Below are 27,078 nucleotides of genomic sequence, written 5' to 3' on the forward strand. Positions count from 1 at the left end.
ACCAACTATTGGCAAATTGTTGGTGAGTTTTTAAGTCTTTGAAGAAGAATTTGCCATATTAGAAGAATGGGAGAATTGGAACATTAGGAACGTTAGGAAAAATGAGGAATATTGTTGGGTGTTCCAGGGATCTGCCATTTCCTCATCATGCCTCTGGACATATCAGAGAAGCTGAAGGTGAAGCTTACCTGGTGGCTGATAGGTGAGGATGGGACAGGGAGGGGACTGAGGGCATGGGGACCATCAGAAGCCCCATCTGAGAACCATCAGAACCCCCAGAGCAGGGGGTTCTCTGTGGGGACCGTGGGCTCAGCTCTCTGCTCTGCACAGGGGTGACTGCCCTGGGCTGGGCCACGTCCCCCCATTTCCGCTGTGCCAACATGCTCATGGTGCCCAAGTTCCTGGGCAAGGAGGGTCGGCTCTACGTTCTCTCCTTTGTCTTCGCTGCCATCTACAACGGTAGGGTCCCCCCCATATCCCTGTGTCCCCCAGTGGGCTCCTGGGAGCTGCTGGGCTCTGAGCCACCCCTGCTGCCACCAGGACCTGGGGCCAACCTCTGGTATAACCTAATGGAGACGAAGCGCTCGATGGAGTGCGTGGTGGAGCTACAGGTCAACCACACGGGACTCCTGTGGCACGCATCTACAGCCCCCATGCGCCAAGTCATGGAGGAGCTGGTGGTGAGGAGGGCTCTGGGCAGGGGTGCTGGGGGGGCTGGGGGAGCAGGACCAAGCCTCTGCCTGTGTCTGTGTGTGTGTGTGTGTGTGCCCTGGTAGAAGAGTGCGGACACACTCAACGCCGAGACACACAACATCTCCGAAGCCTTCATGGAGCTGAACGAGCAGGTGGTCAGTGATGATGGCTATGACCTGAAGCAACGCCCAGAGACGGGCAAAGAGTCCAGCACCCAGGAGCTCTACGAGACAAAGACCAAACTTCGCTGTGAAAGTGAGCAGGGTGGAAAGCGAGGCGGCTGCCCCAGATCCCACTGCTGTCCCCACTGGGTTGGAGGCTGGGGCAGTGGGCTGCACAGGCAGCTGAGGGCTCCTCCTGCTCTCCAGCTGTGATCCAGACGGGCCTGCTGCGCTGCACAACCCACTTCCAGAAAATGTACAAGAAATGCATGAAACGAGTGAAGTTGCCCCTCTTCAACCACCTCGTCTGCCTGCCCATGCAGTTTGGGTTCCTCTGCCACATGGTCAAATGTAGGTGACCCCGACCCCACACTCCCTTGAAGGGGCAGATCCAGTTCTGCCCCCTGGCACGGCAGCCACAGCCACCACTGTCCCTGTGCCACCTGTGCAGTCATGAGCCACTGGTGTAAGGAGAAGATCCCCGTGGATGGCAACTTCGGGCACATGTACGACCAGGTGAACGGCTCCGTCAACAGCCTCAGCCAGGAGTTCAGCGCCAGCATTGCCTACAAGGTGGGTGCCTGGGCACCCTGTGGGTGCCCATCCCCTGTGCCCATGGCCCTGCCCTGCCCCCTGACCCCTCTGCCACAGGAGGAGCACCAGGAGATGCTGGTGGGCACCGAGGTAGCGGCGCAGATGCGGGAGGACCTGACCTCGCAGCTGCGGCAGGAAGGCGCCCGCCTGGGCCTGGCTGTCTCCTTCTTCCGCCTGCTGCTGTCCTTCACCTTCCTCTTCGTCTTCATCTCGTGAGCCTTGGGATGGAAAGGGGCACAGGGGCTGAGGGTGACACCCCTGGGATGGTCACACCTGGTACAGGGGCTGAGGGTGACACCTCTGGGATTGTCACACCTGGTACAGGGGCTGGGGGTGACACCCCTATGCCAGCTGTGGGGTGCAGAGAGGTGGGGGCCTTCTTTGGAAGCAGGTCTAGGAGGGGACATGAAGACAAGGGAGGGGTCCTGGGGGCTTCACCCAGTGCCTCCTTCACCCCAAACCTATCCTCTCTCTCCAGGGCTTTCAACTACACCAATCAGTACTGTCGCAAAATCGGCTTTGACAACTGCTACATCACCACCTATTTCCGTCAAATCGACACCCGGCGCAGAGAGCAGGTTGGGCAGGGGGAAAGGGGTGCAGGGCAGCCCTGTCACCGCCAGTGGGGTGTCCCAGAGGCTGCACTGAGACATCCCCTGCCCCTCATCCAGAACAAACAGACGTTGCTGCCCCTGCTCAAGGAGGAGGTCCCGTCTTTCGTCTTCCCGTGCAAACTGGCCGTGCAGCGGCCTGAGCGGCGGCACATGGTGAGGGGCTGGGGGTAATCAGGGGGTTCAGAGCTGGGGACAGCAGGCTGTGACAGCTCCCCTGCTCCCTGCAGGTGATGGAGCTGCTCAGGTGCATCCCACTCCTGCTCTTCCTCCTCTTTGTCTGTGGCCTGGACCACTTCATCTTCACCATTCTCAGAGTCATCCAGAATCATTCCTTCATCGAGTATTCCTACCAAGGTGAGCTCACAACCCTGGAAGGCCAGCTCGTGGTCCCACCATGCCCCTCAGCAATGCAGGGACCCCCTCAGCCCTCCCAGCCCCTCCTCAGCCTCCCTATCCCCCCGTCCCACAGCCAGCCACCACTTGTCCGTGAATGTGATGGGCACATCCCTGATGGCAGAGCTGCTGCGGGGCACCATCGGGGCCCTCAACACCTCCTTTGAGTCTGAAATGGAGACCTCCAACCTGGGTAAGCCCCTACCAGGGATGGAAAACTCCCCCCCAGCCAGCCCCACAACTGTTCAGGGGCTGCCCTGGGGGGGGCTCACAGCAGTGCCCTGTCCCCAGTCTGCCTGCCACGGCCCACGGAGATGACAAGGCAGCAGTACCTGAACACCTGCCTGCCCCTGGGCCTGCTGGCCCTGCTCTGCGTGGCCCAGGTGTACCCGTTCCGCCTGCGCCGCGCCATCGCCGCCTTCTACTTCCCCAAGGTGAGCAGCATAAGGGCTGGGCACAATCTGGGGCTGGCTCTGGGGGGGGGGTTTTGCTGACCCTCACGGTCCTTACTGGTGGACCAGCAGCACATTTGGGTGACAAAATATTGGTATTATCAATATAGCCAGACGGGACGCGCCTTTGCTTGTCTGGCCTCTGTATCTGAACCAAAAAGTGGCAACTGTGGTGTTTCACCCTAGAGACACTTTTGGCCAGCTAGATGTTGCAGCTGGGCACTAGAGACAATTCCGGGCCTGCAGGAGCTCTGGTGGTAGTGGGATGGAGCTTTCTCCTGTGGAGGGTCTGCTCCTTGGGTTTATCTCTGGCAGAGAAACTTTAAGACGATGGTGAAGGAAAGGAGTTGGTTCTGATGGAGGGTTTGGATCCAGAGCTTTCTTCTGGCCCACAGGCCTCTGAATGCAGCACCAGCTCCAACAGAACTCCCTGAGCCCGTGGTTGCTGCTCCTTTGAACCCTGGGGAGAGGGACAGGGAAGGGGTAGGGAGCCACCAACCAGGTATAGGAGGGGAGGGACAAAGGGACAAAGGACACCTGGATGGCCCAATGCCCCCCGGGGGTTAAAGGGCATCCTTTGAATCTGCCAATCACTCGATGCCCTTCTGGAATTCCAGGATTGGCAGACAGTGCTGGGAGGGGTCAGGATGGGGAAAGGAGAGGTGATTGACACACCTGAGAGGAATCTTCATGGGAGGGACCCAGGGTTCTGAGGTAAACCATGAAATCACACCACAACACCACCTCCCCAAGGTGAGCATCCCGAGGGCTGGGCACAGCCTGGGGGTGGCTCTGGGGTGGGTTTTGCTGACCCTCAGGGTCTCTGCTGGCACAGAGGGAGAAGGCTCGAGTGCTGTTCCTGTACAACAAACTCCTGCGCCAGAGGAAGCATTTCCTGCACCTGCAGCGCGGCCGCGTAGCCCGGCAAGCCCGGCTGCCTCCCGAGCTGGTGAGTGGGGGACAGGGACACGGGGCTGCCAGGTGGGGTTGCCACTGTCCCTTGAGCCCACACAGACCTGTCCTCGCTGCAGGGGACGGTGCTGCTGCGGTGGTGCCGCCGGCGCTGGCCCTGGCTGCGCCGCTGCCTGCGCCAGAAATGCACCTTGTGTGGGACCCCCGAGACCCCCCAGCACCCAGCCCTGCCCCAACCCGACTGCTTTGCCCTGTACTGCGAGTCCTGCTGGAGGGTGATGGGGGTCACCTGCATCGCCTGTGGGCCTCCAGACCCCGACCTCGTGCAGGAGAGCAGCGAGGATGAGGAGGAGCAGGGATATGCGGGATGAAGGTACTTGGGAATAAATGTTTTAATCCGCCGCGTGCATGGTGTGAAGTGGGGTCTGGTGTCTGCCAGAGAATGCTCAAGGTGGGGTCTCTGCTGCACTGAATGATGGAGGTGGAGCACCTGCTGCTCTTGGAAAAGGTCAATTTTGAGTTAATAGCATTTAACATTTCTCGGTCTCTGTGACGGTGTTCACAGGGTTCTTAGATAAGAGAAAAGGCGAAGACCTGACTCTATGTTTCAGAAGACTTGATTTATTATTTATGATATATATTACATTAAAACTATACTAAAATAACAGAAAAAAAAAGTTTCATGAGAAGGCTAGCTAAGAATAGCAAAAGAAAGAATGATAACAAAGGCTTGTGTCTTGGACTCTCTGTCTGAGCCATCTGGCTGTGATTGGCCATTAATTAAAAACAACCACATGAGACCAATCACAGATCCACCTGTTGCATTCCACAGCAGCAGATAATCAGTGTTTACATTTTGTTCCTTTTTCATCTCAGCTTCTCAAGAGGAAAAATCCTAAAGAAAGGATTTTTCATAAAAGATGTCTGTGACAGGTCTTTCACATCTGGTCCCCACTCTGCTCCTGGGCACGGGGACAGGCACCCACAGGGTGCCCAGGCACACACCTGGTAGAGGATGCTGGCCCAGATCCTGCCCAGGGGTGCCCTGTGGGGCTGGCACTGAGGCTGGGGCAGCCCCCTCCCATGTGCTGTGACCCACTCCCATGCAGGGGAGAAAAGGGAGGAGGTTGTTTTCCATCTCTGTGCAGTAATGAGAGGGATAATAATGGTTATCCTGAGGTCTTTGCAAACAGAGCAGTAGTTATTGGCAACAAGTGAAGTGACTTGGCTTTGGCACTGAGTGGCACTTGGAAACAACAAAAGGAAAGGAAAAAGGGAAGGAAAAAAGGGAAGGGAAGTTTTGGGAAGGGAAGTTTTGGGAAGTTTTGGGAAGTTTTGGGAAGTTTTGGGAAGGGAAGTTTTGGGAAGGGAAGTTTTGGGAAGGGAAGTTTTGGGAAGGGAAGTTTTGGGAAGGGGAAGGGAAGGGAAGGGAAGGGAAGGGAAGGAAAGGAAAGGAAAGGAAAGGAAAGGGAAAGGAAAGGAAAGGAAAGGAAAGGAAAGGGAAAGGAAAGGAAAGGAAAGGAAAGGAAAGGAAAGGAAAGGAAAGGAAAGGAAAGGAAAGGAAAGGAAAGGAAAGGAAAGGAAAGGAAAGGAAAGGAAAGGAAAGGAAAGGAAAAGGAAAGGAAAGGAAAGGAAAGGAAAGGAAAGGAAAGGAAAGGAAAGGAAAGGAAAGGAAAGGAAAGGAAAGGAAAGGAAAGGAAAGGAAAGGGGGAAAAGGGAAAAGGGAGGGAGGGAGGGAGGGAGGGAGGGAGGGAGGGGAGGAGGGAGGGAGGGAGGGAGGGAGGAGGGAGGGAGGGAGGGAGGGAGGGAGGGAGGGAGGGAGGGGAGGGAGGGAGGGAGGGAAAAGAAGAGTGGAAAGAGAGAGAGAAAGGGAGAAAGAAAGAGAGGGAGAAAGGAAGGAAGAAAGGAGGAAGGAAAAAGAAAAAAGAAAAGAAAAGAAAAGAAAAGAAAAGAAAAAGAAAAGATAAAGAAAGAAAAGAAAAGAAAAGAAAAGAAAAGAAAAGAAAAGAAAAGAAAAGAAAAGAAGAAAAGAGAAAAGAAAAGAATAGAAAAGAAAAGAAAAGAAAAGAAAAGAAATAGAAAGAAAAGAAAAGAAAAGAAAAGAAAAGAAAAGAAAAGAAAAGAAAAGAAAAGAAAAGAAAGAAAAGAAAAGAGTAAGAAAAGAAGAAGAAAAGAAAGTAAAAGCTTTGCACCTTGGACCGTGATGTCCTCACTCCTCTGGCTGTGCTGCGCTGCTGGGATCACCCTTTCCCCTGAACTGACTCTTTAAAGTCCCTGAGCTGTGGCCGGGCAGATCTGAGCTTTCACCACCACACCCACGGCTCTCCCTTTCCCTCGGGCAGAGCTGCAGACCCGGCCCCAGCGCATCCCCTCTGCCCTTCCCAGTGCCGAATGTTTGAGGCGCTCCCATTTCATCTGCCAGCCCCTCTCTGCTGTCCCCAGCCAGGGCTGCCCAGCCCCGCTCTGTGCACAGAGCAGTAAATAAATCAAATACCTCGCCTGAGTTTGGCTCGGCCTCTCGCACGCTGGGTGAATGAACCTGTTCTGGGACAACACCACCCCCCCGTGGCTCCCAGCCTCTCAGTCTCCTTCCCGGGAATTCTTCCAGCTCGGTGACTGCTACGTCCTGAACAGAAGGAAGGGATGAGATAGAAGACAGCAAATGAGGAGTTCTACAATGAATAACACCAACGCCAATCCTTATGGATATAAATCCCACTGACAACATCACTCCTGTTTGCATCAGCCATTTCCCCACCCTGGGAGCCCCAGAGGCCACAACACCAGGACAACCCTTCTTTTCCTTTTCCTTTTCCTTTTCCTTTTCCTTTTCCTTTTCCTTTTCCTTTTCCTTTTCCTTTTCCTTTTCCTTTTCCTTTTCCTTTTCCTTTTCCTTTTCCTTTCCTTTTCCTTTTCCTTTCCCTTTTCCTTTTCCTTTCCCTTTTCCTTTTCCTTTCCCTTTTCCCTTTTCCCTTTCCTTTTCCCTTTCCTTTCCTTTCCTTTCCTTTCCTTTCCTTTCCTTTCCTTTCCTTTCCTTTCCTTTCCTTTCCTTTCCTTTCCTTTCCTTTCCTTTCCTTTCCTTTCCTTTCCTTTCCTTTCCTTTCCTTTCCTTTCCTTTCCTTTCCTTTCCTTTCCTTTCCTTTCCTTTCCTTTCCTTTCCTTTCCTTTCCCCCTTTCCTTTTGTTTTTGCAAGTTTCACCCATGTTTAGGACTCCATCCATTACCAGAACAACCCCAAGGTTTTCTCAGCATTTTTGTTCACCTTGGCTTGGGCTCCTTCCATGGAAGCAGCAGCACTGTGGACACAGCATTCCCCACTGGTGAATTTAATATTCCACATGTCCCTTGTTCCTTTAATCAGTGTTTCTGACTCTGATGCATTCTGCAGTGTCATCTTCACAGCCTGCTGAGCCACAGCTTTCATTCTCCAGGAGAACATCGAGTCCTGCTGCTCACAGCTTGTACTTGCCAAGCTGAATTTCCCCGAGTCTTTGGTGTCTCATTATTGCACTTCTGGCCGAGAAACCTGCTTCAAACCCCAGGGCCAAGTCATTCCCAAGGCAGAGTCACAGAATCATGGAATCATGGGGTGGTTTGGGCTGGAAGGGCCCTTAAAGCTCATCTCATTCCTTCTGCTGCCATGGCAGGGACATCATTTGATATCTCAGGTTGCTCCAAGCCCTGTCCAACCTGGCCTTGGGCACTTCCAGGGATCCAGGGGCAGCCACAGCTTCTCTGGGCAGCCTGTGGCAACCTTCACCCACCCTCTCAGGGAAGGATTTCTAACCTAACCCTGCTCTCTTTTAGCCTGAAGCCTTTCCCTCCTTGTCCTGTCACTCCAGTTCCCGATGAACCCTGTTGGGTGTGGGACAATGCAGGTCCCTGCTCCCACTGCTGCTCCATGGCAGGCCCAGCTGGGCTGTGCATTGTTCTCCTTCCCAGGATGTGGGACAGGCTTTGCTGAGCTTTCTGGGACCTCTGCTCCCTCCCAAGGTGCCCAGAACTTTCCATGGCACCACGCAGGCTCCTGCTCCTTCCCAGTGACCACACTGGGATCTGATGGAGTTTCCACAGGGCAGTGTGGATCCTGCTCCCTCCCAGGAGCACTGTGGCTTCTGCTGGGCTTTCCCCATGTCCACACAAGCCCCTGCTCTATTCTGAGTCAGCTGCAGATGTGCCCACACTCTGTCCATCCCACAGGAGCTCCTGCTCCCCCAGAATGCTCAGTGGGCTCCATCAGCAGAGCTCTGGGGGCTCTGCCAGCCTTTCTGCAGGTCAGATGGCTCTTTCTTCCTCCTGGGGCACTTCAGAGCTTCTCCTCTGCCTGGGTGTCATCAGGCACTCTGACTCCTGGCACACCGTGGGCTCCATCAGCCTTTCCCTGTTCCATGGGCACTGCCATACTTTGAGTAGGACCCAAAATCTTTTGTGTTCCCACCTCCTGCACACCCTGGAGGGAGCTGGGGGGAACCCAGAGCAAGCCTGGGGACGCCACCAGTCTCCCCCTTCCTCCCAGCACGGTGCCAGAGCCATACAGTGCCCACCACGCTGAACATCAAACACCAAACACCAAATCCACACCAAGCACCAAATCCACACCAAACACCCTTTATTCAGCACCCACTGGGAAGCAAGCACCACCCTCTGGGGGCTCTGCCAGCCTTTCTGCAGGCCAGATGGCTCCTTCTGCCTCCTGGGCCACTTCAGGGCTTCTCCCTTGCGTGGGAGTCGTGCAGCCCCACAGGTGAGCCCACTCTGACTCCTGGCACTGCCATACTTTGAGTAGGACCCAAAATCTTTTGTGTTCCCACCTCCTGCACACCCTGGAGGGAGCTGGGGGGAACCCAGAGCAAGCCTGGGGACGCCACCAGTCTCCCCCTTCCTCCCAGCACGGTGCCAGAGCCATACAGTGAACACCACGCTGAACATCAAACACCAAACACCAAATCCACACCAAGCACCAAATCCACACCAAACACCCTTTATTCAGCACCCACTGGGAAGCAGCAACAGTCCCAGGGAACTCCAGTCCCCACAGGGACCCTGTCCCCTCGTGGCTGGTCCCTCTGTGTCCCTCAGCGGTCCTTCCTGCGCAGCGGTGGGGACGGGGGGTGGTGGCGGACGGGGGGGCACATCATAGTGGCTGGGGATGTGGCTGTTCTTGGGGGAGTCGTAGTGGCTGGGGGGGTCTCTGCTGGGGGGGCCCTCAGGCACTTCAGGACAGCTCTCTGTGGGGACAAGAGAAGGCTGAAAAGGGGACACGTTCCCCCCCAGGGTCATGAAGGTCACTGATGTCCCCATGGGGACAGGAGCAGTGCTCGTCCTGTGTGTGGGGACCAAGAATTCACACACTGGACCCTTGCTCAGGGCTGGGGAAAGCATTCATGTGTCTGGGGGGAACCTGGTGCTATAGGGGAAGTGGACAACCCCCAAACCCCCATTCTCCCACAGGAACCTCAAACTCTCCCCAGAGTTGCCCAGATCCCCAGGTTGCCCCCCAAAGATGCCCTCAAAGGATGCCCAGACCCTGAAACTGCCCTCAGAGATAACCAGACCCCCAACCCATCCCTCAGAATGCCCAGACTCACCTTTTTCCCACAGGGTTGCCCAGATCCCCAAATTGCCCCCCAAAGATGCCCCCAAAGGATGCCCAGACCCTGAAACTGCCCTCAGAGATAACCAGACCCCCAACCCATCCCTGAGCTGCTGCCACCAGGGTCATGTCCCCCCAGGGCTGTCACCAAGGCTGTTCCCTTCCTGGGGCTCTCTACTCCCCATCACTGGGATTGTGACCCCACTGACCACCAGGGCCACCAGGGCCACCAGGGTGAGGGGATGCCCAGCCATACCCTGCTGTGGTGGCTCCTCAAGGAGCCCGATCTCGGCGTAGGACATCTCCCTCTGCACAGGGGATTTCATCTCCATGTAGCTGGCCTCGTGGGCCTTGGCAGTGGCAGGGGGCAGCTCCTTGATGGTGGCGTAGGGGTTCTCACTGGCCAGGGAGCTGGCGCTGGCCCTCAGCCCCTCCCAGGGGTGCTCTGGGGAACAAGGAGTTGGGGGTCTCCCCATGGCAGGGAGCACAGGGGAGAAGGAGCAGATGTGTCTCAGGAAAGTCCCAGCCCCATCCCTGTCCCTTCCCCATCCCCACCCTAGTCCAGTCCTGTTCCAGCCCATCCCCAAACCATCCCTGACTCTTCACCATCCCAGCCCATCCCTGTCCCTTCCACAACGCGGCAAATTCTGTCACTTCCCCATCCCATCCCATCCCATTGATCCCATTCCATCCCATCCCATTGATCCTATCCCATCCCATCCCATTGATCCCATCCCATCCCATCCCATTGATCCCACTGATCCCATCCCATCCCATCCCATTGATCCCATCCTACTGATCCCACCCCATCTCATCCCACCCCCACTGATTCCATTCCATTCCATTCCATTCCATTCCATTCCATTCCATTCCATTCCATTCCATTCCATTCCATTCCATTCCATTCCATTCCATTCCATCCATCCCATCCTATCCCACTGATCCCATCCAACTCCATCCCATCCCACTCCATCCCAATCCCAATCCCAACCCCAACCCCATCCCCATCCCCAACCCTTTTCCCATCCCTGCCCCAGGCCCAGTTTATCCCATCCCCACCCCATCCCTGTTCCATCCCTTTCTCCATCCCACTCCCACCTTTGCTGTCCCCCTTCCTCAGGCCGTGGCTGTAGGTGTAGCTCCTGTCCAGCTGCCTCCCTGTTTAGGGGGCAGATTTGGGGTCCTCTCTGCCTCATCTTCCCCCCAGCATGAAGGTGACCCCATCCCAGCCCCTTCCCAGGGGACTCAGGTGCCCACCCCACTGTGGATCTGCCCCTCCACCCCCTCCTTACCCCTGGTACCCAGGGCTGATGCCCCAAGGTGTTTCCAGTCAGGAGGCAGCGTGGCATTGCCCTCGGGGCTGTAGGGTCTCTCCATGCCAGGGAACAGCTGGGTGCCAGGCACCTGGAGCCCAAAAAGGGGACGGCTTGGCCTCAAAGGAGGTGGCAGTGGTGCCCCCACACTGTGCTGTGCTGTGCCACAGCCTGGCATACCTTGAGGGAGCTGCTGGCTCTGTCCTGGGCACCGGGGGCTGGCAGCGGGCACTGGGACAGCGTGTGGTAGCTGGGGTTGGAGTAGTAGTGGGCATGGTGGCTGGGGGGCACATCTGGAGGGACACGAGCGGTGCCTGAGGTGACAGCCTGCCACCAGAGAGCCACCAGGGCTGGGGCCAAACCCCACCACGCCATGCTGACCTGGCACCATGTAGTCAGAGGTGTCCGTCTGTCCTGCTCGGTAAGCCACGGCCAGGTGCCGCCGCTCCTTGTCCTTGTGCCAGCGGTGGTAGCACAGGGCTGTGACCACCACGGCCACCAGCAGCACCACCAGGGCCACCAGGCTCAGCACCATGCCCAGGGGGCTGGAGGCTGCAGGGGGGGCTGGCTCCATGGTGTAGGGCACGTCAGGATGCCCTGGTGGGGACAAGTGTCAGTCCTGAGTGTGGGGCAGGGATAAACTGGGGCAGGGATGGGAAAAGGGTTGGGGGTGGGTTGGGGATGGGATGGGATCAATGGGATGGGATGGGATGGGATGGGATGGGATGGCATGGCATGGCATGGCATGGCATGGCATGGCATGGCATGGGATGGCATGGGATCAATGGGTTGGGTTGGGGATGGGATTGGGATTGGGATGGGATGAGATGGGATGGGATTGGGATTGGGATTGGGATTGGGATTGGGATGGGATCAATGGCATGGGATCGATGGGATGGGATGGGATGGGATGGGATGGGATGGGATGGGATGGGATGGGATGGGATGGGATGGGATGGGATAAATGGGATCAATGGCATGAGATGGGATGGGATCAATGGGATCAATGGGATGGGATTGGATTGCCCCAATAGCCCCATACTTGGACCACAAGGTGGTCCAACAGCCCCATACTGGGACCAGTCAGCCACAGGGTGGTCCAATAACCCCTGGGGACCCCCGCCCTACTCCCACTCACCAGCCTCACAGTGGGGCCCGGTTGTGCCTGGGGCGCAGGGACACGTCCCGTTGGTGGGGTCACAGGTGGCGTTGTGGGGACAGTGGCAGAGCTGCTCACACTGGAGCCCAAAGGTGCCGGGGGGACAGGCTGGGGACACAGCGGAACCATACAGCTCATACTGGGACCACAGGGTGGAACAACAGCCCCATACTGGGAGCACTGGGTGGAACAATAGCCCTATACTGGGACCAGTCAGCGCCCAGGTGGAACAATACCCCAAACTGGGACCACAGGGTGATCCAATACCCAATACTTGGACCAATGAGCCCCAAGGTGGTCCAATAACTCCATACTGGGACCAGTCAGCCACAGGGTGACCCAATAGCTCCATAGTGGGACCAGACAGCCCCAAGGTGGTCCAGTAACCCCATACTGGGATCACAAGGTGGAACAATAGCCTCATACTGGAGGGATCCAACAGCCCCATACTGGGACCACAAGGTGGAACAATAGCCCCATACTGGGGCCAGTCAGCCCCAAGGTGGTCCAATAACCCCATACTGGGACCACAACGTGGTTCAACAGCCCCATACTGGGACCAGTCAGCCCCAAGGTGGCCAGGACCATGGAGATCCACAGGGGCCTGTATGGCTCCTTACTGCCCAGACCAGAACTGCCCAGGTCAGAACCACCCAGGTGACCACGGGCAGTTCTCTCTTGCTCCCCCAACCCAAACCAAGGGCACCTTGCTTCCCCCTGACCCCCCACTCACGCTGGGCACAGCGGGGCCCCCGCCAGCCCGGGCTGCAGAGGCAGGAGCCGTTGGTGGGGTGGCACCAGGAGCCGTTGGCGCAGGAGCAGCTCAGCGAGCAGCGCTTGCCGTAGCGGCCGGCGGGACAGGCTGGGGACAGAGGAACGAGCTTGGCCTGGATGCCGAAGGATCAGGAGCAACAAGGTGGAGTTTGTGGGGTGCTGACTCACGGCGCTGGCAGCTGGGCCCGCGGAACCCCGGGGTGCAGGTGCAGGACCCGTCCTGGGGCGAGCAGGAGGCTCCGTTGCGGCACGAACAGGACATGAGGCAGCCCCGGCCCCAGGAGCCCTGGGGACAGCCCTGCTTGCACTCCTGCCCTGCAGGGAGGGGGGAGAGGGGAAATCAGCGCTGAGGGCACCCTGGGCTCCTCCTGAGGAGAGGATGGTGCAATAACCCTGTATGGGGACCACAGGGTGGTCCAACAGCACCCTACTGGGACCAGTCACCCATAAGGAGGTCCAAAAATTCATACTGGGACCAGTCAGCCACAAGGTGGTTCAACAGCCCCATACTGGGACCACAAGGTGGTTCAATAGCTCCATACTGGGTCCAGCCAGCCATAAGGTGATCCAATAACCCCATATTGGTACCAGCCAGCCATAAAGTGGTCCAATAGCGCCATACTGGGACCAGTCAGCCCCAAGGTGGTCCAAAAATTCATACTGGGACCAGTCAGCCACAAGGTGGTCCAATAATCCCATAATGGGACCACCAGCCACAGGGTGGTCCAGTAATCCCATAATGGGACCAGTCAGCCACAAGGTGGTCCAAAAATTCATACTGGGACTAGCCAGCCACAAGGTGGTCCAACAGCTCCATACTGGGACCATTCAGCCACAGGGTGGTCCAATACCCCATACTGGAACCACAAGGTGGTCCAATAGTCCCATACTGGGACCAGCCAGCCCCAAGGTCGTCCAACAGCCCCAAGGTTGTCCAATAGTCCACACCACAAGGTGGTCCAAAACTCCATACTGGGATCACAAGGTGGTCCAACAGCCCCATACTGGGACCATAAGGTGGTCCAATAGTCCCATACTGGTACCAGCCAACCCCAAGGTGGTCCAACAGCCCTGGTGTCCCCTTTACCTGTCCAGCCAGGCTGGCAGTGGCACTCTCCTGTCTCGGGGTCACATCCGTCAGCGTGGGCACAGACGCAGCGCTGCCCACAGCCCGCGCCAAACGTCCCGTTCTGCAGCACAGGGACAGGCTGGCACTCAGCATGGGCTGGTGGCACCAACCCCGGTGCCAGCAGCACCAGCAGCACAGCCAGCAGCACTCACCGGGCACGGCTGCAGGCACTGAGGGCCCTGCCAGCCCGGGGGGCAGTGGCAGGTCCCGCTCTGGGGGTCGCAGGGTGCCCCATGGGCACAGTCACAGCTCCGGTTGCAGCCGGGACCCCAAGTGCCAGCGGGGCAGGGCAGGGAGCAGTCAGGTCCGTGCCAGCCTGTGGGGTGGGATGAAGGGACACTGGGGTGGGTGTGGGGATGGGGACAGGGACACCTCAATGCCAGGACCCAGGACATCCCTCTGGCTGTCCTGGGTGGCTCCAACCCCTGCCAGGGGGCTCAGGGACCCAAATGCCCAAAATGCCCCTGTGGGTTTCATTATGACCTATGGAGAAAATGACCAACCTTAGATGAAGATGTGCAAGCCATGACAAATTAAGTACAATAATAGTGAAGCTATCACGGGGTGGAAAAGTAGATTTTGGGGTTTTTGGTATGGGGGTTCAGGAGGCAAGATGGAGGAATCTGGGCATGCCCAGCCTTTCTCCTTCTTTTTCTTGGCCTCCATCTTCTGCTGTGATGGTGGCACTTTTGGATTGATTTAGAGTAGAAGCTCACTGTCTAACATAGGTGATAGGTATTGGGAAGTAATTGTAAATAAAATGCACGTAGTTTTTAGTATAAAAAACTAACACCATCCTAAGGGCTGGAAACAATTACCAGCTTTGTGTGAGGAGTTACAAGCCACAAGAGTTTGAGTAGAATGATAGTGAATTTATCACAGGGTGAAAAATAGATTTTTTTGGGGTTTTTAGAATGGGGGTTCAGGGGGCAGGATGGAGGGAACTGGGTGTGCCCAGCCTTTCTCCTTCTTTTTCTTAGCCTCCATCTTCTGCTGTGATGGTGGCACTTTTGGATTGATTTAGAGTAGAAGCTCACTGTCTAACACAGGTGATAGGTATTGGAAAGTAATTGTAAACATTGTACAGGTAGTTTTTAGTATAAAGACATAACACTGCTGAGGGGCAGGCAGAGTGCCTGGACTGTCTTGCTGAGCTGACCTTGGCAGGGCAGGAGAAAATTTTTTCTAGATAAGATAAAATAAACAACCTTGAGACCGAGAATTGAAGAGCCCTGACTCCTTCTTCAAGTGCTGGGCTGAGAAAAGAAACTTTGGACCTTTTCTCGGGGTCACCCTGACCAGCTAAAGACCCCGACACGCCAGGATCTGGTGAGCACCAGGACGCAGCAGCTGCTGCTGGAGGGTGGCAGATGTCCCCGTTCTGGCAGGGACAGGGGGTGGCACAGGGCATCCCCTCAGGGCAGGGGGCGAGCAGGACCCTGGCAGGGGAGGGGAGGGCACAGAGGGAGGGGTTCTCACCTTCCTTGCAGAAGCAGGAGCCGTCGAGAGGGGAGCAGGCCAGGCTGTGCTGGCAGGAGCAGAGCCCCGAGCAGTTCACCCCAAAGGTGTTGGGGGGACACAGGGAGGAGCAGTGCTCGTCCTGGGTGTGGGGAACAAGAGTTCAGGACACACCAGAGCCCTGGCCAGGGCTGGGAAAGCACCCACGTGTCTGGGGGTAAGCTGGTGCTGTAGGGAAAGTGGGCAACCCCCAAAACCCCATTCTCCCGTGGGAACACCAAGCTTTCCCCAGGGTCACCCAGACCCCCAAATTGCCCTCCAAAGGATGCCCAGACCCTGAAACTGCCCTCAGAGATAACCAGACCCCCAGCCCATCCCTGAGGATGCCCAGACCCCATATTTTCCCCAGGGATGCCCAGAGTTCCATATTTCCTCCAGAGATGCCCAGACTCCCCTTTTTCCCCCAGGATTGCCCAGACCCCAAATTTCTCCCAGGAATGCCCAGACCCCCATGCTTGCCCACCCTCCAAACCATCCAGACCCCTCCATTGCCCCCAGAACTCTCCAGAGCCCAGGTGACCCCTCCAGCAGCAGCCAGACCCACCTCTCCCCCACCCTCCAAACTCCCCCATTGCCCCCAGAACTCTCCAGCACCACCCAGACCCCTTCTCCAAACCATCCAGACCCCCCCATTGCCCATAGACCCCTCCATTGCCCCCAGACCCCTCCAGCAGCCCCCAGCCCCTCTCTCCCCCAGCCCCTCACCGTGTAGCCGGGGGGGCAGTGGCAGTGCCCGGTGGTCCCGTCACAGACCCCCCCGTGCAGGCAGAGGCAGCTGTGCAGGCAGCCGGCCCCGAAGGAGCCCGGGGGGCAGCTCTCGTTGCAGTAGAGCCCAGCCCAGCCCGGCAGGCAGAGGCACTCCCCGAGCATCGGGTGGCAGCTGGGGGGGCACGCTCAGAACACCAGTGCTCCCAGCATGGCACACTGGTGCACGCTCAGGACACCAGTGCTCCCAGCATGGCACACTGGTGCACGCTCAGGACACCAGTGCTCCCAGTATGGAGCACGCTCAGAACCCCAGTGCTCCCAGTACGGTGCATGCTCAGAACCCCAGTGCTCCCAGTACGGGGCACGCTCAGAACCCCAGTGCTCCCAGTATGGAGCACGTTCAGAACCCCAGTGCTCCCAGTATGGAGCACGCTCAGAACACCAGTGCTCCCAGTACAGGGCACGCTCAGAACCCCAGTGCTCCCAGTATGGAGCACGCTCAGAACACCAGTGCTCCCAGTATGGAGCACGCTCAGAACACCAGTGCTCCCAGTATGGTGCACGCTCAGAACCCCAGTGCTCCCAGTACGGGGCACACTCAGAACCCCAGTGCTCCCAGTATGGAGCACACTCAGAACCCCAGTGCTCCCAGTACAGGGCACACTCAGAACACCAGTGCTCCCAGTACGGGGCACACTCAGAACCCCAGTGCTCCCAGTATGGAGCACACTCAGAACCCCAGTGCTCCCAATACGGGGCACGCTCAGAACCCCAGTGCTCCCAGTACAGGGCACACTGGTGCACACTCAGAACCCCAGTGCTCCCAGTATGGAGCACACTCAGAACACCAGTGCTCCCAGTACGGGGCACGCTCAGAACCCCAGTGCTCCCAGTATGGAGCACGCTCAGAACACCAGTGCTCCCAGTACGGGGCACACTCAGAACCCCAGTGCTGCCAGTATGGAGCACGCTCAGAACACCAGTGCTCCCAGTACAGGGCACGCTCAGAACCCCAGTGCTCCCAGTATGGTGCACAGTCAGAACCCCAGTGCTCCCAGTATGGTGCACGCTCAGAACCCCAGTGCTCCCAGTACAGGGCACACTCAGAACACCAGGGCTCCCAGTATGGAGCAGGCTCAGAACGCCAGTGCTCCCAGTATGGTGCATGCTCAAACACCAGTGCTCCCAGTACGGGGCACACTCAGAACACCAGTGCTCCCAGTATGGGGCACGCTCAGAACCCCAGTGCTCCCAGTACGGTGCATGCTCAGAACCCCAGTGCTCCCAGTATGGAGCACACTCAGAACCCCAGTGCTCCCAATACGGGGCACGCTCAGAACCCCAGTGCTCCCAGTACGGGGCACACTGGTGCACACTCAGAACCCCAGTGCTCCCAGTACAGGGCACACTGGTGCACACTCAGAACCCCAGTGCTCCCAGTATGGAGCACACTCAGAACACCAGTGCTCCCAGTACGGGGCACACTCAGAACCCCAGTGCTCCCAGTATGGAGCACGCTCAGAACCCCAGTGCTCCCAGTATGGAGCACGCTCAGAACCCCAGTGCTCCCAGTACGGGGCACACTCAGAACCCCAGTGCTGCCAGTATGGAGCACGCTCAGAACACCAGTGCTCCCAGTATGGGGCACGCTCAGAACCCCAGTGCTCCCAGTACGGTGCATGCTCAGAACCCCAGTGCTCCCAGTATGGAGCACGCTCAGAACCCCAGTGCTCCCAGTACAGGGCACTGCTGGTACTGGGGAGGGCTTTGCAAAGGGGGGAGCACGAAATTCATGCCTCAGGTGGAGCTGCTGGGGATGCAGCCAAGGCCTGGCTGGGTGAGGGTGTGGGGGTGTCATAGGGGGAGGAAGGAGGGGAGGATGAGGATGGTGGGAGAGGGAGGGGAGGGTGGTGGGAGGAGATGGGTGGGATTGGGGTGTTGGAGTGGGATTGGGGTGACAGGGTGGGATTGAGGTGTTGGGGTGCCAGGGTGGGATTGGGATGCTGGGATGGGATGGGGATGCCAGGGTGGGATGAGGGTTTTGGGGTGGTATTAGGGTGTTGGGGTGGGATTCAGGTGCCAGGATGGGCTGGGGGTGTTTGGGTGGACTGGAATGACAGGGTGGGCTGGGGGTATTGAGGTGGGCTGGAAATTCTGGGGTGTGATGGGGGTGTTTGGGTGGGATTGGAGTGCCAGGATGGGATGGGGGTGTTTGGATGGGGTAGGATTGGGGTTTTGGGGTAGGATTGGGGTGCCAGGATGGGATGGGGCTGTTGGGGTGGGTTGGAATGACAGCGTGGGATGGGGATGCCAGGATGGCATGAGGGTGTTGGAGTGGGATTGGAGTGCCAGGATGGGATGGGATTTGGATGCTGGGGTGGGATGGGGATGTTGAGGTGGAATCGGGGTGCCAGGACAGGATGGGGATGCTGGGGTGGGATTGGGGTGCCAGGATGGGATGGGATGGGGATGCCGGGATGGGACTGGGGTGTTGGGGTGGGTCTGGCATGCCAGGATGGAATGGGGGTGTTTGGGTGGGTTGGAATGACAGGGTGAGATGGGGATGCTGGGGTGGGATTGGGGTGTTGGGGTGGGATAGGAATGTTCAAGTGGGATTGGGGTGCCAGGATCAGATGGGGGTTTTGGGGTGGGATTGGGGTGTTGGGGTAGGGATGTTGGGGTGGGATGGGAATGTTCATGTGGGATTGGAGTGCCAGGATGGGATGGGATTGGGATACTGGGGTGGGATGGGGGTGTTGGGGTAGGAAGGGGGTGTTGGGATGGGATTGGGATATTGGGGTGGGCTGGAGATGCTGGGGTGGGATTGGGGTGCCAGGATGGGATGGGGGAGCTGGGGTGGGTGTCTTGGGGTGGGCTGGGGATGCCAGGGTGGGATGTGGGTGCCAGGGTGTGATAGGAACGCCAGGGTGGGATGGAGAGACCAGGACAGGCTGGGGATGCCGGGGTGGGCTGGGGATGTTGGGGTGGGATTGGGGTGTTGGGATGGGATGGAGAGACCAGGTTGGGATGGGAATACCGGCATGGACTGGAAATGCCAGGCCGGGCTCCCTGCAGTACCTGAGGCTGTGCTGCGGGTGGCAGAGGCAGCGGCTCTCGCAGTGCAGCCCGTAGAGGCCGGGCTGGCAGTGCCGCTCCTCACAGCGGCTGCCCTGGAACCCGGCCTCGCACAGGCAGCCCCCGTCCACGTGGAAGCACTGCCCACCGTTGGCACAGTCACAGCTCTCCCGGCAGTCCTGCCCGTACCGCCCCGCCGGGCACCTCTCCTGGCACCTGCGGGGGGGCACAGCTGGTGGCACAGCCCCGCCAAGAGCTGGGGTATCCCCAGCCCTGAGCTGAGGGCATCCAGGTCGCTGCCTGCCACACTGGGGGTGCCTGGCACGCATGCAAGGGGTTGTGGTGGCCCTGTCCCCATGTGCCACATCCCCACCCTCCATGTGCCCTGTCCTTTGATGCCCTTCCCCGTGCACCTCCATCTCCACCTGCTCCCAGACCATGGCCCCCACCCCAAAAACACCCTGTCCCCAAATGTCCCCTCCCCCTGCCCCCATCCCCTCGGCCTTCCAAGCCCCTGTACCCCCAAGCCCCCAGCCCCTCATTCCCCTCCCCACCCCAAAATGTACCCCCAGTGCCCGCACAATCCAGAGGCCCCTCCATCCCCCATCCCCTCAGACCCCCAGCCCCATTTTCCCCATTTTTCCCCATTTTCCCCCATTTTCCCCCCATTTCCCCATTTTATCCCCATTTTCCCCCCATTTCCCAATTTTCCCCCCATTCTCCCCCGATTTTTCCTCATTTCCCCCCCATTTTCCCCCATTTCTCCCCATTTTTCCCCTATTTTCCCCATTTCCCCCCATTTTCCCCCCATTTTTCCCCATTTCCCCCAATTTTTCCCCATTTTTTGCCCATTTTCCCCCATTTCCCCCCCCCCCATTTTTCCCCATTTTTGCCCCATTTTTCCCCTGCTCACTGCTCTCCGGTGTAGCCAGGGCTGCACTGGCACTGCCCCCCGAGGGGGTCACAGTGCCCCCCATTGTGGCACCCACACCGGCCCTGGCAGCCGGGCCCGAAGCGCCCGGGTGGGCACGGCACGGAGCAGATCTCCCCCTGCAAAAGAGCACCGGGGTCAGCGGGGGAAACTGAGGCAGAGAGCGCGTTCAGAGCGGGGCACAGCCCACCTACCATCCATCCGTGGGGGCAGACGCAGGTGCTGCTGCTGGAGGGGTGGCAGATGCCCCCGTTCTGGCAGGGACAGGAGGTGGCACAGGACATGCCCTCAGGGCAGGGCACCTCGCAGCTGTGGGGTTCAGGGGTGAGCAGGGCCCTGCCTGGGGCTGGCAGGGGAGGGGAGGGCACAGAGGGAGGGTCCCAACTCACAGGGGGCCGCTGAGCCCTGGGGGACAGAGGCAGGCGCCGGTGGAGGCGTTGCAGGGAGCCTGGTGGTGGCAGGGGCAGGACAGGTGGCAGCTCTGCCCATAGGTGCCAGGTGGGCACGGCTGGCTGCACAGGGGGCCGGTGAAGCCGGGGGGACAGGAGCAGAGCCCGGTCAGGGGGTCACAAGGGGCTCCGTGGTGGCAAGGGCAGCGCCGTGCACAGTCGGGCCCCCAGGAATGCTCATCGCACTCTGCATGGGGGAGAGCGGGGGTTCTTCCCGTTCCATCCTGTCCCATTCCAGCCCATCCCATCCCATCCCATCCCATCCCATCCCGTCCCGTCCCGTCCCGTCCCGTCCTGTCCCATCCCGTCCCGTCCCATCCCATCCCATCCCATCCCATTGATCCCATCCCATCCCATCCCATCCCATCCCATCCCATCCCATCCCATCCCATCCCATCCCATTGATCCCATCCCATCCCATCAATCCCATCCCATCCCATCCCATCCCATCCCATTGATCCCATCCCATCCCATCCCACTGATCCCATCCCATCAATCCCATCCCATCCCATCTCCATCCCATCCCATCCCATCCCATCCCATCCCATCCCATCCCATCCCATCCCATCCCATCCCATCTCCATCCCATCCCATCCCATCCCATCCCATCCCATCGATCCCATGTCATTGCCAGCCCTCCATCCATGCCCATTCAGTCCCCATGTTGTCCCCATGCCATGCCATGCCATGCCATGCCATGCCATGCCATCCTCCCCACCCCATCCTCATTCTATGTCCATTCCCATCATGTCCCTTTCCTATCTTCATCCACATTCCAATCCCATCCTCATTCCATCTCTACTCCTACCCTATTCCCATCCATCCCTACCCCATTCCCATCCATCCCTACCCCATTCCCATCCTCTTTTCCTCCCCATCCAAATCTCCATTCCCATCCCAACCCATCCCAGTCTCCATCCCCATGTCAACCCATCCCATCCCGTTCTCCATCCCCATCCCATCCCATCCCATCCCATCCCATCCCATCCCATCCCATCCCATCCCATCCCATCCTCCATGCCCATCCCATTCTCTTCTCACCCAACACCATTCCCAGACCACCCCATCTCCATCCCATTTCCATTCCCATTCCATGCACTCCTCACCCCAATCCCATCCCCATTAACCCTTTGGGTGCCCCACCATTGCTGCCCAGCCCTACAGAGGAGCCCAGTGCCCCATCTGCCCCCCCCAGCTGAGAGTGCCCACCCCAGCTGTGCCCACCCACCCCAGCCGTGCCCACTCACTCCAGCTGTGCCCCCCAAGCTGTGCCCAACCACCCCAGCTGTGCCCACCAACTCCAGTCGTGCCCACCCCTGCTGTGCCCACCCAACTGTGCCCCCCAGCTGTGCCACCCCAGCAGTGCCCAGCCAGCTGTGCCCTCACCGCTGGAGCAGCTGGGCCCGCGCCAGCCCGGCTCGCACTGGCACAGATCGGGAGCCACGCAGCGCCCATGGACGCACTCCTGGCTGCAATGAGCTGGGGGGACACGGCACGGAGCGTCCCCAGGGAGCTCTGGGGACACCCCGCAGCGGGGACACCGCCCCAGGGCCCGCCCGAGCCCCGGCCCCACTCACGGACACACGAGTCGCGGCTCTCGTAGTAGCCCTGGCAGCACTGGTAGCGCCGCCGGTAGTCGGTGCGCACGGCCAGGCGGTACTCGGTGCGGTACAGCACCCTGTGCCACCAGGGGACACCGTGAGAGTGCTGTCCTGTGCGCCAGGGACCGGGGACAGCCTGAGCTGGGACAGCCCCCTGGCCCTGGGGACAGCCCTAATACCAGGGACTGGGGAGAGCCTGAGCTGGGACAGCCCCCCAGTGTCCCTGTGCCCCTGGCCTTGGGGACAGCCTGAGCTGGGACAGCCCCCCAGTGTCCCTGTGCCTCTGGCCTTGGGGACAGCCTGCACTGGGAGAGCCCCTCTGGTCCCCTCCTGTCGCCCTGGTCCTGGGGACAGTCCCCCATCCAGGGCTTGGGGACATCCTGCACTGGGACAACCCTCCCAGTGTCCCTGTGCCCCTGGCCTTGGGGACAGCCTGCACTGGGACAGCCCCCCCAGACCCCCTGGCCTTGGGGACAGCCCCCCACCCAAGGCTTGGGGACAGCCTGCCCTCCCAGACCCCCTGTCACCCTGCCCTTGGGGACACCCTACACTGGGACAGCCCCCCCAGCCCCTCTCCAGTTCTCCCAGGGCCTTGGGGACATCTGTGTTGGGATAACCCCCCTTCAGCTCCCTGTGGCCCCTTGGCACTGCCCTTCTCCAGCCCCGGCCTTGGGGACAGACCCTCTGCAGCCCCTCCGTGAGCTTGGGGACACTGACATTGGGACAGCCCCTTGAGATTGGGGTAACCCCACTCCAGCCCCTTCCCCAGCCCCACTCCAGCCCCTTCACTGTCCTTGGGGACACCCTGGGGTGGGACAGCCCCTCCACGACCCTGGGGACACCCTGCACTGGGACATTCTCCCCTCCAGCCCCCCTCCAGCCCCTCATGACCCTGGGGACACCCTGCAATGGGCCAGTCCCCCCTCCAGCCCTCCTCCAGCTCCTCATAGCCTGGGGGACACCCTGAGCTGGGACAGTCCTCCCTCCAGTCCCCCTCCAGCCCCCCATGACCCTGGGGACATCCTGCACTGGGACATTCTCCCTCCAGGCCCCCATGGCTCTGGGGACACCCAGGGGTGGCGCTGCTCCTCCACAAGCCTAGGGACACCCTGCAGTGGGACATTCCCCCTCCAGCCCCTCATAGCCTTGGGGACACCCTGCAGTGGGACAGTCCTCCTGTCCCCACGACCCTGGGGACACCCTGCAATGGGACAGTCCCCCTCCAGCCCCTCATAGCCTTGGGGACACCCTGCAGTGGGACAGTCCTCCTGTCCCCACGACCCTGGGGACATCCTGCACTGGGACAGTCCCCCTCCAGCCCCCTCACTGTCCTTGTCCCCGTCTAGCCCCCATAGCCTTGGGGACACCCTGCAGTGGGACATTCCCCCTCCAACCTCCTCACTGTCCTTGTCCCTTCCAGCCCCCAACGGCGCTGGGGACACCCTGCAGAGGGACAGTCCCCCTCCAGCCTCATTGTCCTTGTCCCCTCCAGCCCCCCACGGCCCTGGGGACACCCTGCGGTCCCCGAGGGGCTCTGGGGGTGCTCCCACCTTTGCTGCGGGCAGGGCAGGGGGAGCCCCAGCCCCCCGGGGCAGGGCTGGCTGGAGGGCACCACATGCGGTTTGGCGTAGGATTCCTTCACCGGCGCCGTGAAGCTGCGGGTGGGGGGAATTCGGGGTGACTGCAGGTTCTGGCAGACCCCAGGGCTGTCGCTGTCCCCCTCCCCTGTCCCCTCACTCCTACCTCTCCCAGTAGCTGCACACATTGGGGTCTCCGGGCCGGAGCGCAGCCAGGAGCGCGGCGTGCAGCGCCAGCACCGCGGCCCGCAGCAGCATCCTGCACGGAGAGAGCGGCTGCACCCCGAGCCTCCGCACATTCCCGCTCCCCACCCACCGCCCCCGGGCCCAGCCCCACGTCCGAGCTCCCTGCAGGGCTGGCTTTGCATTCCTCCATCCCAAAAACCAGCCCAAAAAACAGCCCCGCTGCTCCCCCAGCGCTGCTCTGCGCCAAAGGGAAACTGAGGCACGGCCGCTCAGCAGCCTGGGTGGCCCCTCCAGCCTCATCCCAGCATCCTGAGACACCTCGGGGCACATCTGGAGCATCACCCCGACCTGTGCCGGGCACCCTATGCTAAGGGGGGCATGCCCGGGGTGCCAGGGTGGGGCCGGGCACGGCGCCTCCATCCCTGGCACGGCTCAGCATGGCCCCACTTCAACTCGCTCTGTGTTTATTCCCAGCTGACTTTCCTGGATCCAGCAGCTTCTTGCTCAACCCACAGAGGGTCTGGCTCTGCCGGGGCGGCTCTGGGAGCGTTTCCAGCCCGGGGCCGGGCTGGGAGGGTCGGCGACCCCCGAGCCCGCCGTGCCGGGTGTGATGTTTACCGGGATCAGCGTTTCGGGGCAGCGCTGCCGTGTGCCAAGGAGGAAACAGAGGTTTCCTGGTCAGCACAGCTGGATTTACCGGGGCTTCCTTGCTGTTCCAGCCATTGGATACCCCAAAGGTGCTCCCTGGGTTCGTCCTTCCCCCCTCAGCAGAGCCCGCGCTGCGTTTTGGGGCCAGAGCATCCGGTTTGGGGTGGAAAAAGTGTCAGTGGGAAAGTTTCCCCCCATTTCCCTTCTGCTCCCGGCAGGGAGGAATTAATTGCTCATCCGCTGCCAGAATTCCCTCCCATGGACCCTGACAAGGGGGAAGAGCCACGGGAACCCCGAGTTTATCCCCATCCTCATCCTCAGGGGAATCCCGAGTTTATCCCCAGCTTCATCCTCAGGGGAACCCCGAGCTCATCCTCAGGGGAGCCCCGAGTTCATGCCCAGCCTCATCCTCGGGGGAACCCCGAGTTTATCCCCAGTTTCGTCCTCAGGGGAACCCCGAGTTCACCCCCGAGCTCATCCTCAGGGGAGCCCCGAGGTCATCCCCAGCCTCATCCTCGGAGGAACCCCGAGTTCACCCCCATCCTCATCCTTGGGGGAACCCCGAGTTCACCCCCAGCCTCATCCTCGGAGGAACCCCGAGTTCATCCTCATCCTTGGGGGAACCCCGAGTTCATCCCCAGCCTCATCCTCGGAGGAACCCCGAGTTCACCCCCAGCCTCATCCTCAGGGGAACCCCGAGTTCATCCCCATCCTCATCCCCCTCTTCCAGCAACACGGGGGTCCCACATTGCTGGGAAAAACAGGAACCACGGGCAGATGCTGGCAGGAAAAGCAAGGAGTCACCAAACGGGGCCGGCACGTCCCATCTGCTCCTCTCCGAGGGAAAGAGCCCCCCCAAAACGCCAAAAAGCACCCCCAGACCCAGCACTCCCTCCCCACTGTGTCCCTAAGAGCCCTCCGGGTGGGATGAGGAGCATCCCACGGGTGATGGGGCTGAAAGCAGCGTGTGGGGTGAGGGCAGAGGAGCTGCCCTGCCCAGTCCCTGCTGGGGACACTGTGCTGTCCCCCGCAATGTCGCTATCTGTGCCCCGGCGCTTCCTCCGCACAGCCCGGGGGCTGACGCGTTTCCTCCGCAGGGATGGGGCTGGGGAAGGGCGAGAGGGGCACGGGGGCGAGGCAGGGGCAGGCAAAGGGACAGGGGCAGCTTTGGGGTCACCCAGGGGGTGTCGCAGCGCTGTGCCGCTCCCCACCCGCTGTCCCTGCGCCCTCCCGTGTCCCCCAGCGCGATGGGGACCGTCCCCTCGCACAGCGCCCGGTAGGGGACAGTGGGACGGTGCCACCCACCCAAGCCAGCCCTGCCCCGGGGTGTCCCGGTGGGGACAGTGGCACTCACCTGGCCGGGCCGCGGTGGCAGGGGCAGGGGCAGGGCTGGCCTGGCCGGCCGGGATGGCGCAGCGCGGCCGTCGGAAGCGGAGGGAGGGCTGGAGCTGCTCTCAGGAAGTTTGGACGTGGAGTCAACTACGGAAAAGGGAAAAAAATAAAAAAAAAAATCCCCTTAATTTCTTTTTTTTTTTTTTTCGCTTCTGTCCAGAAACCAGAGGGTTTTGGCAGAGCAGCAGCGCCGGGAGTGCTCTCACAGAGCGCTGCATGGGGAGGGGTCTATGGGGACGTCCTGGTGCAGCCCCTCAGGGTGTCCCCTTCCCCAGGGCCTGACCCGGGCTGTCCCCCAGGGCTGGGGCAAGCGAAGGGACCCCCTGAGCGAGGGGCAGCTGCTCTGTGGTGAGGGCATGTGGGCACCAGGGTGTCCTCTGGCTTCAGGGCAGCGGCGGCTGGCAGCAGGGCAGAGCCTGGGGCTGGTGCCCAACAACCTGGGCACAGCACACCTGCACCCCAATAACCCAGGGACAGCATCCCTGCATCCCCAGGGACATCATCCCTGCATCCCTGGGCACAGCCTCCCTGCACCCCAACACCCTGGGGAGAGCATCCCTGCATGCCAGGACATCATCTCTGTATCCCAGGGACAACATCCCTGCATCCCAACACTCCAAACATGGCATCCCTGCATCCCAGGATGTCATCCCTGCATTCCAATATCCCTGGCACATCATCCCTACATCCCAGGGACACATAATCCCTGTATCCCGGGATATTATTCCTGCATCCCAACGTCCCAGGACTTCATCCCTGCATCCCAATGTCCTGGGTACATCATCCCTGCATCCAAGAACGTCATCCCTGCATCCCAGGGACATGTGGGCCCTACATCCCAATATCTGGGCACACATCCTTGCATCCCAACATCCCTGGTACATCATCCCTATATCCCAGACACAACATCCCTGCATCCCAACACTCCAGGCACATCATCCCTACATCCCAGGGACACATAATCCCTGTATCCCAGGATATTATTCCTGCATCCCAACATCCCAGGACTTCATCCCTGCATCCCAATGTCCTGGGTACATCATCCCTGCATCCCAGGATATTGTCCCTGCATCCCAACAACCCAGGATATCATCCCTACATCCTGGGGACACATCATTGCTGCATCCCTGCATCCCAACACCCTGGGCACAGCATCCCTACATCCCAGGACACCATGCCTGCATCCCAATATCCCAAGAACACATC

The 27,078-nt window shown here is 59.7% G+C and overlaps 2 protein-coding genes across 2 annotated transcripts; one reads left to right on the top strand and one right to left on the bottom strand.

Annotated features, from left to right (window-relative positions):
* Positions 1–147: 147 nt before the first annotated feature.
* DCST1 (DC-STAMP domain containing 1) lies at positions 148–4,190 on the top strand. The gene is made up of 14 exons (XM_059490070.1): positions 148–202; positions 331–459; positions 541–680; positions 777–948; positions 1,062–1,205; positions 1,306–1,427; positions 1,506–1,660; positions 1,927–2,026; positions 2,120–2,215; positions 2,290–2,416; positions 2,532–2,648; positions 2,747–2,889; positions 3,743–3,856; positions 3,939–4,190. The coding sequence occupies exons 1-14, from the start codon at positions 148–150 to the stop codon at positions 4,188–4,190; spliced, it is 1,866 nt and encodes a 621-aa protein (XP_059346053.1).
* A 4,704-nt stretch (positions 4,191–8,894) lies between these two features.
* Positions 8,895–25,905, bottom strand: PEAR1 (platelet endothelial aggregation receptor 1). Its single transcript, XM_059490106.1, is given in 23 exon segments — positions 8,895–8,948; positions 8,950–9,047; positions 9,669–9,857; positions 10,511–10,570; positions 10,705–10,816; positions 10,906–11,018; positions 11,107–11,322; positions 11,864–11,992; positions 12,618–12,746; positions 12,827–12,973; positions 13,746–13,848; positions 13,940–14,103; positions 15,267–15,387; positions 16,011–16,185; positions 19,092–19,304; positions 20,002–20,138; positions 20,214–20,328; positions 20,409–20,655; positions 21,855–21,947; positions 22,046–22,146; positions 23,620–23,724; positions 23,813–23,905; positions 25,835–25,905. Coding segments are annotated over 22 exon segments (2,913 nt in total). The 5' UTR covers position 23,905; positions 25,835–25,905.
* Positions 25,906–27,078: the final 1,173 nt, after the last annotated feature.

This window comes from Ammospiza nelsoni, chromosome 28 (genome assembly GCF_027579445.1).
Source record: "Ammospiza nelsoni isolate bAmmNel1 chromosome 28, bAmmNel1.pri, whole genome shotgun sequence".
NCBI lineage: Eukaryota > Metazoa > Chordata > Aves > Passeriformes > Passerellidae > Ammospiza > Ammospiza nelsoni.

Bases quoted from the DNA above. Each gene is read 5' to 3' on its own strand.
- DCST1 (XM_059490070.1), top strand. From the start codon at position 148: ATGCCTCTGGACATATCAGAGAAGCTGAAGGTGAAGCTTACCTGGTGG. The intron at 203-330 runs GTGAGGATGGGA...TGCTCTGCACAG, and splicing joins GCTTACCTGGTGGCTGATAG to GGGTGACTGCCCTGGGCTGG. The intron at 949-1,061 runs GTGAGCAGGGTG...CCTGCTCTCCAG, and splicing joins GACCAAACTTCGCTGTGAAA to CTGTGATCCAGACGGGCCTG.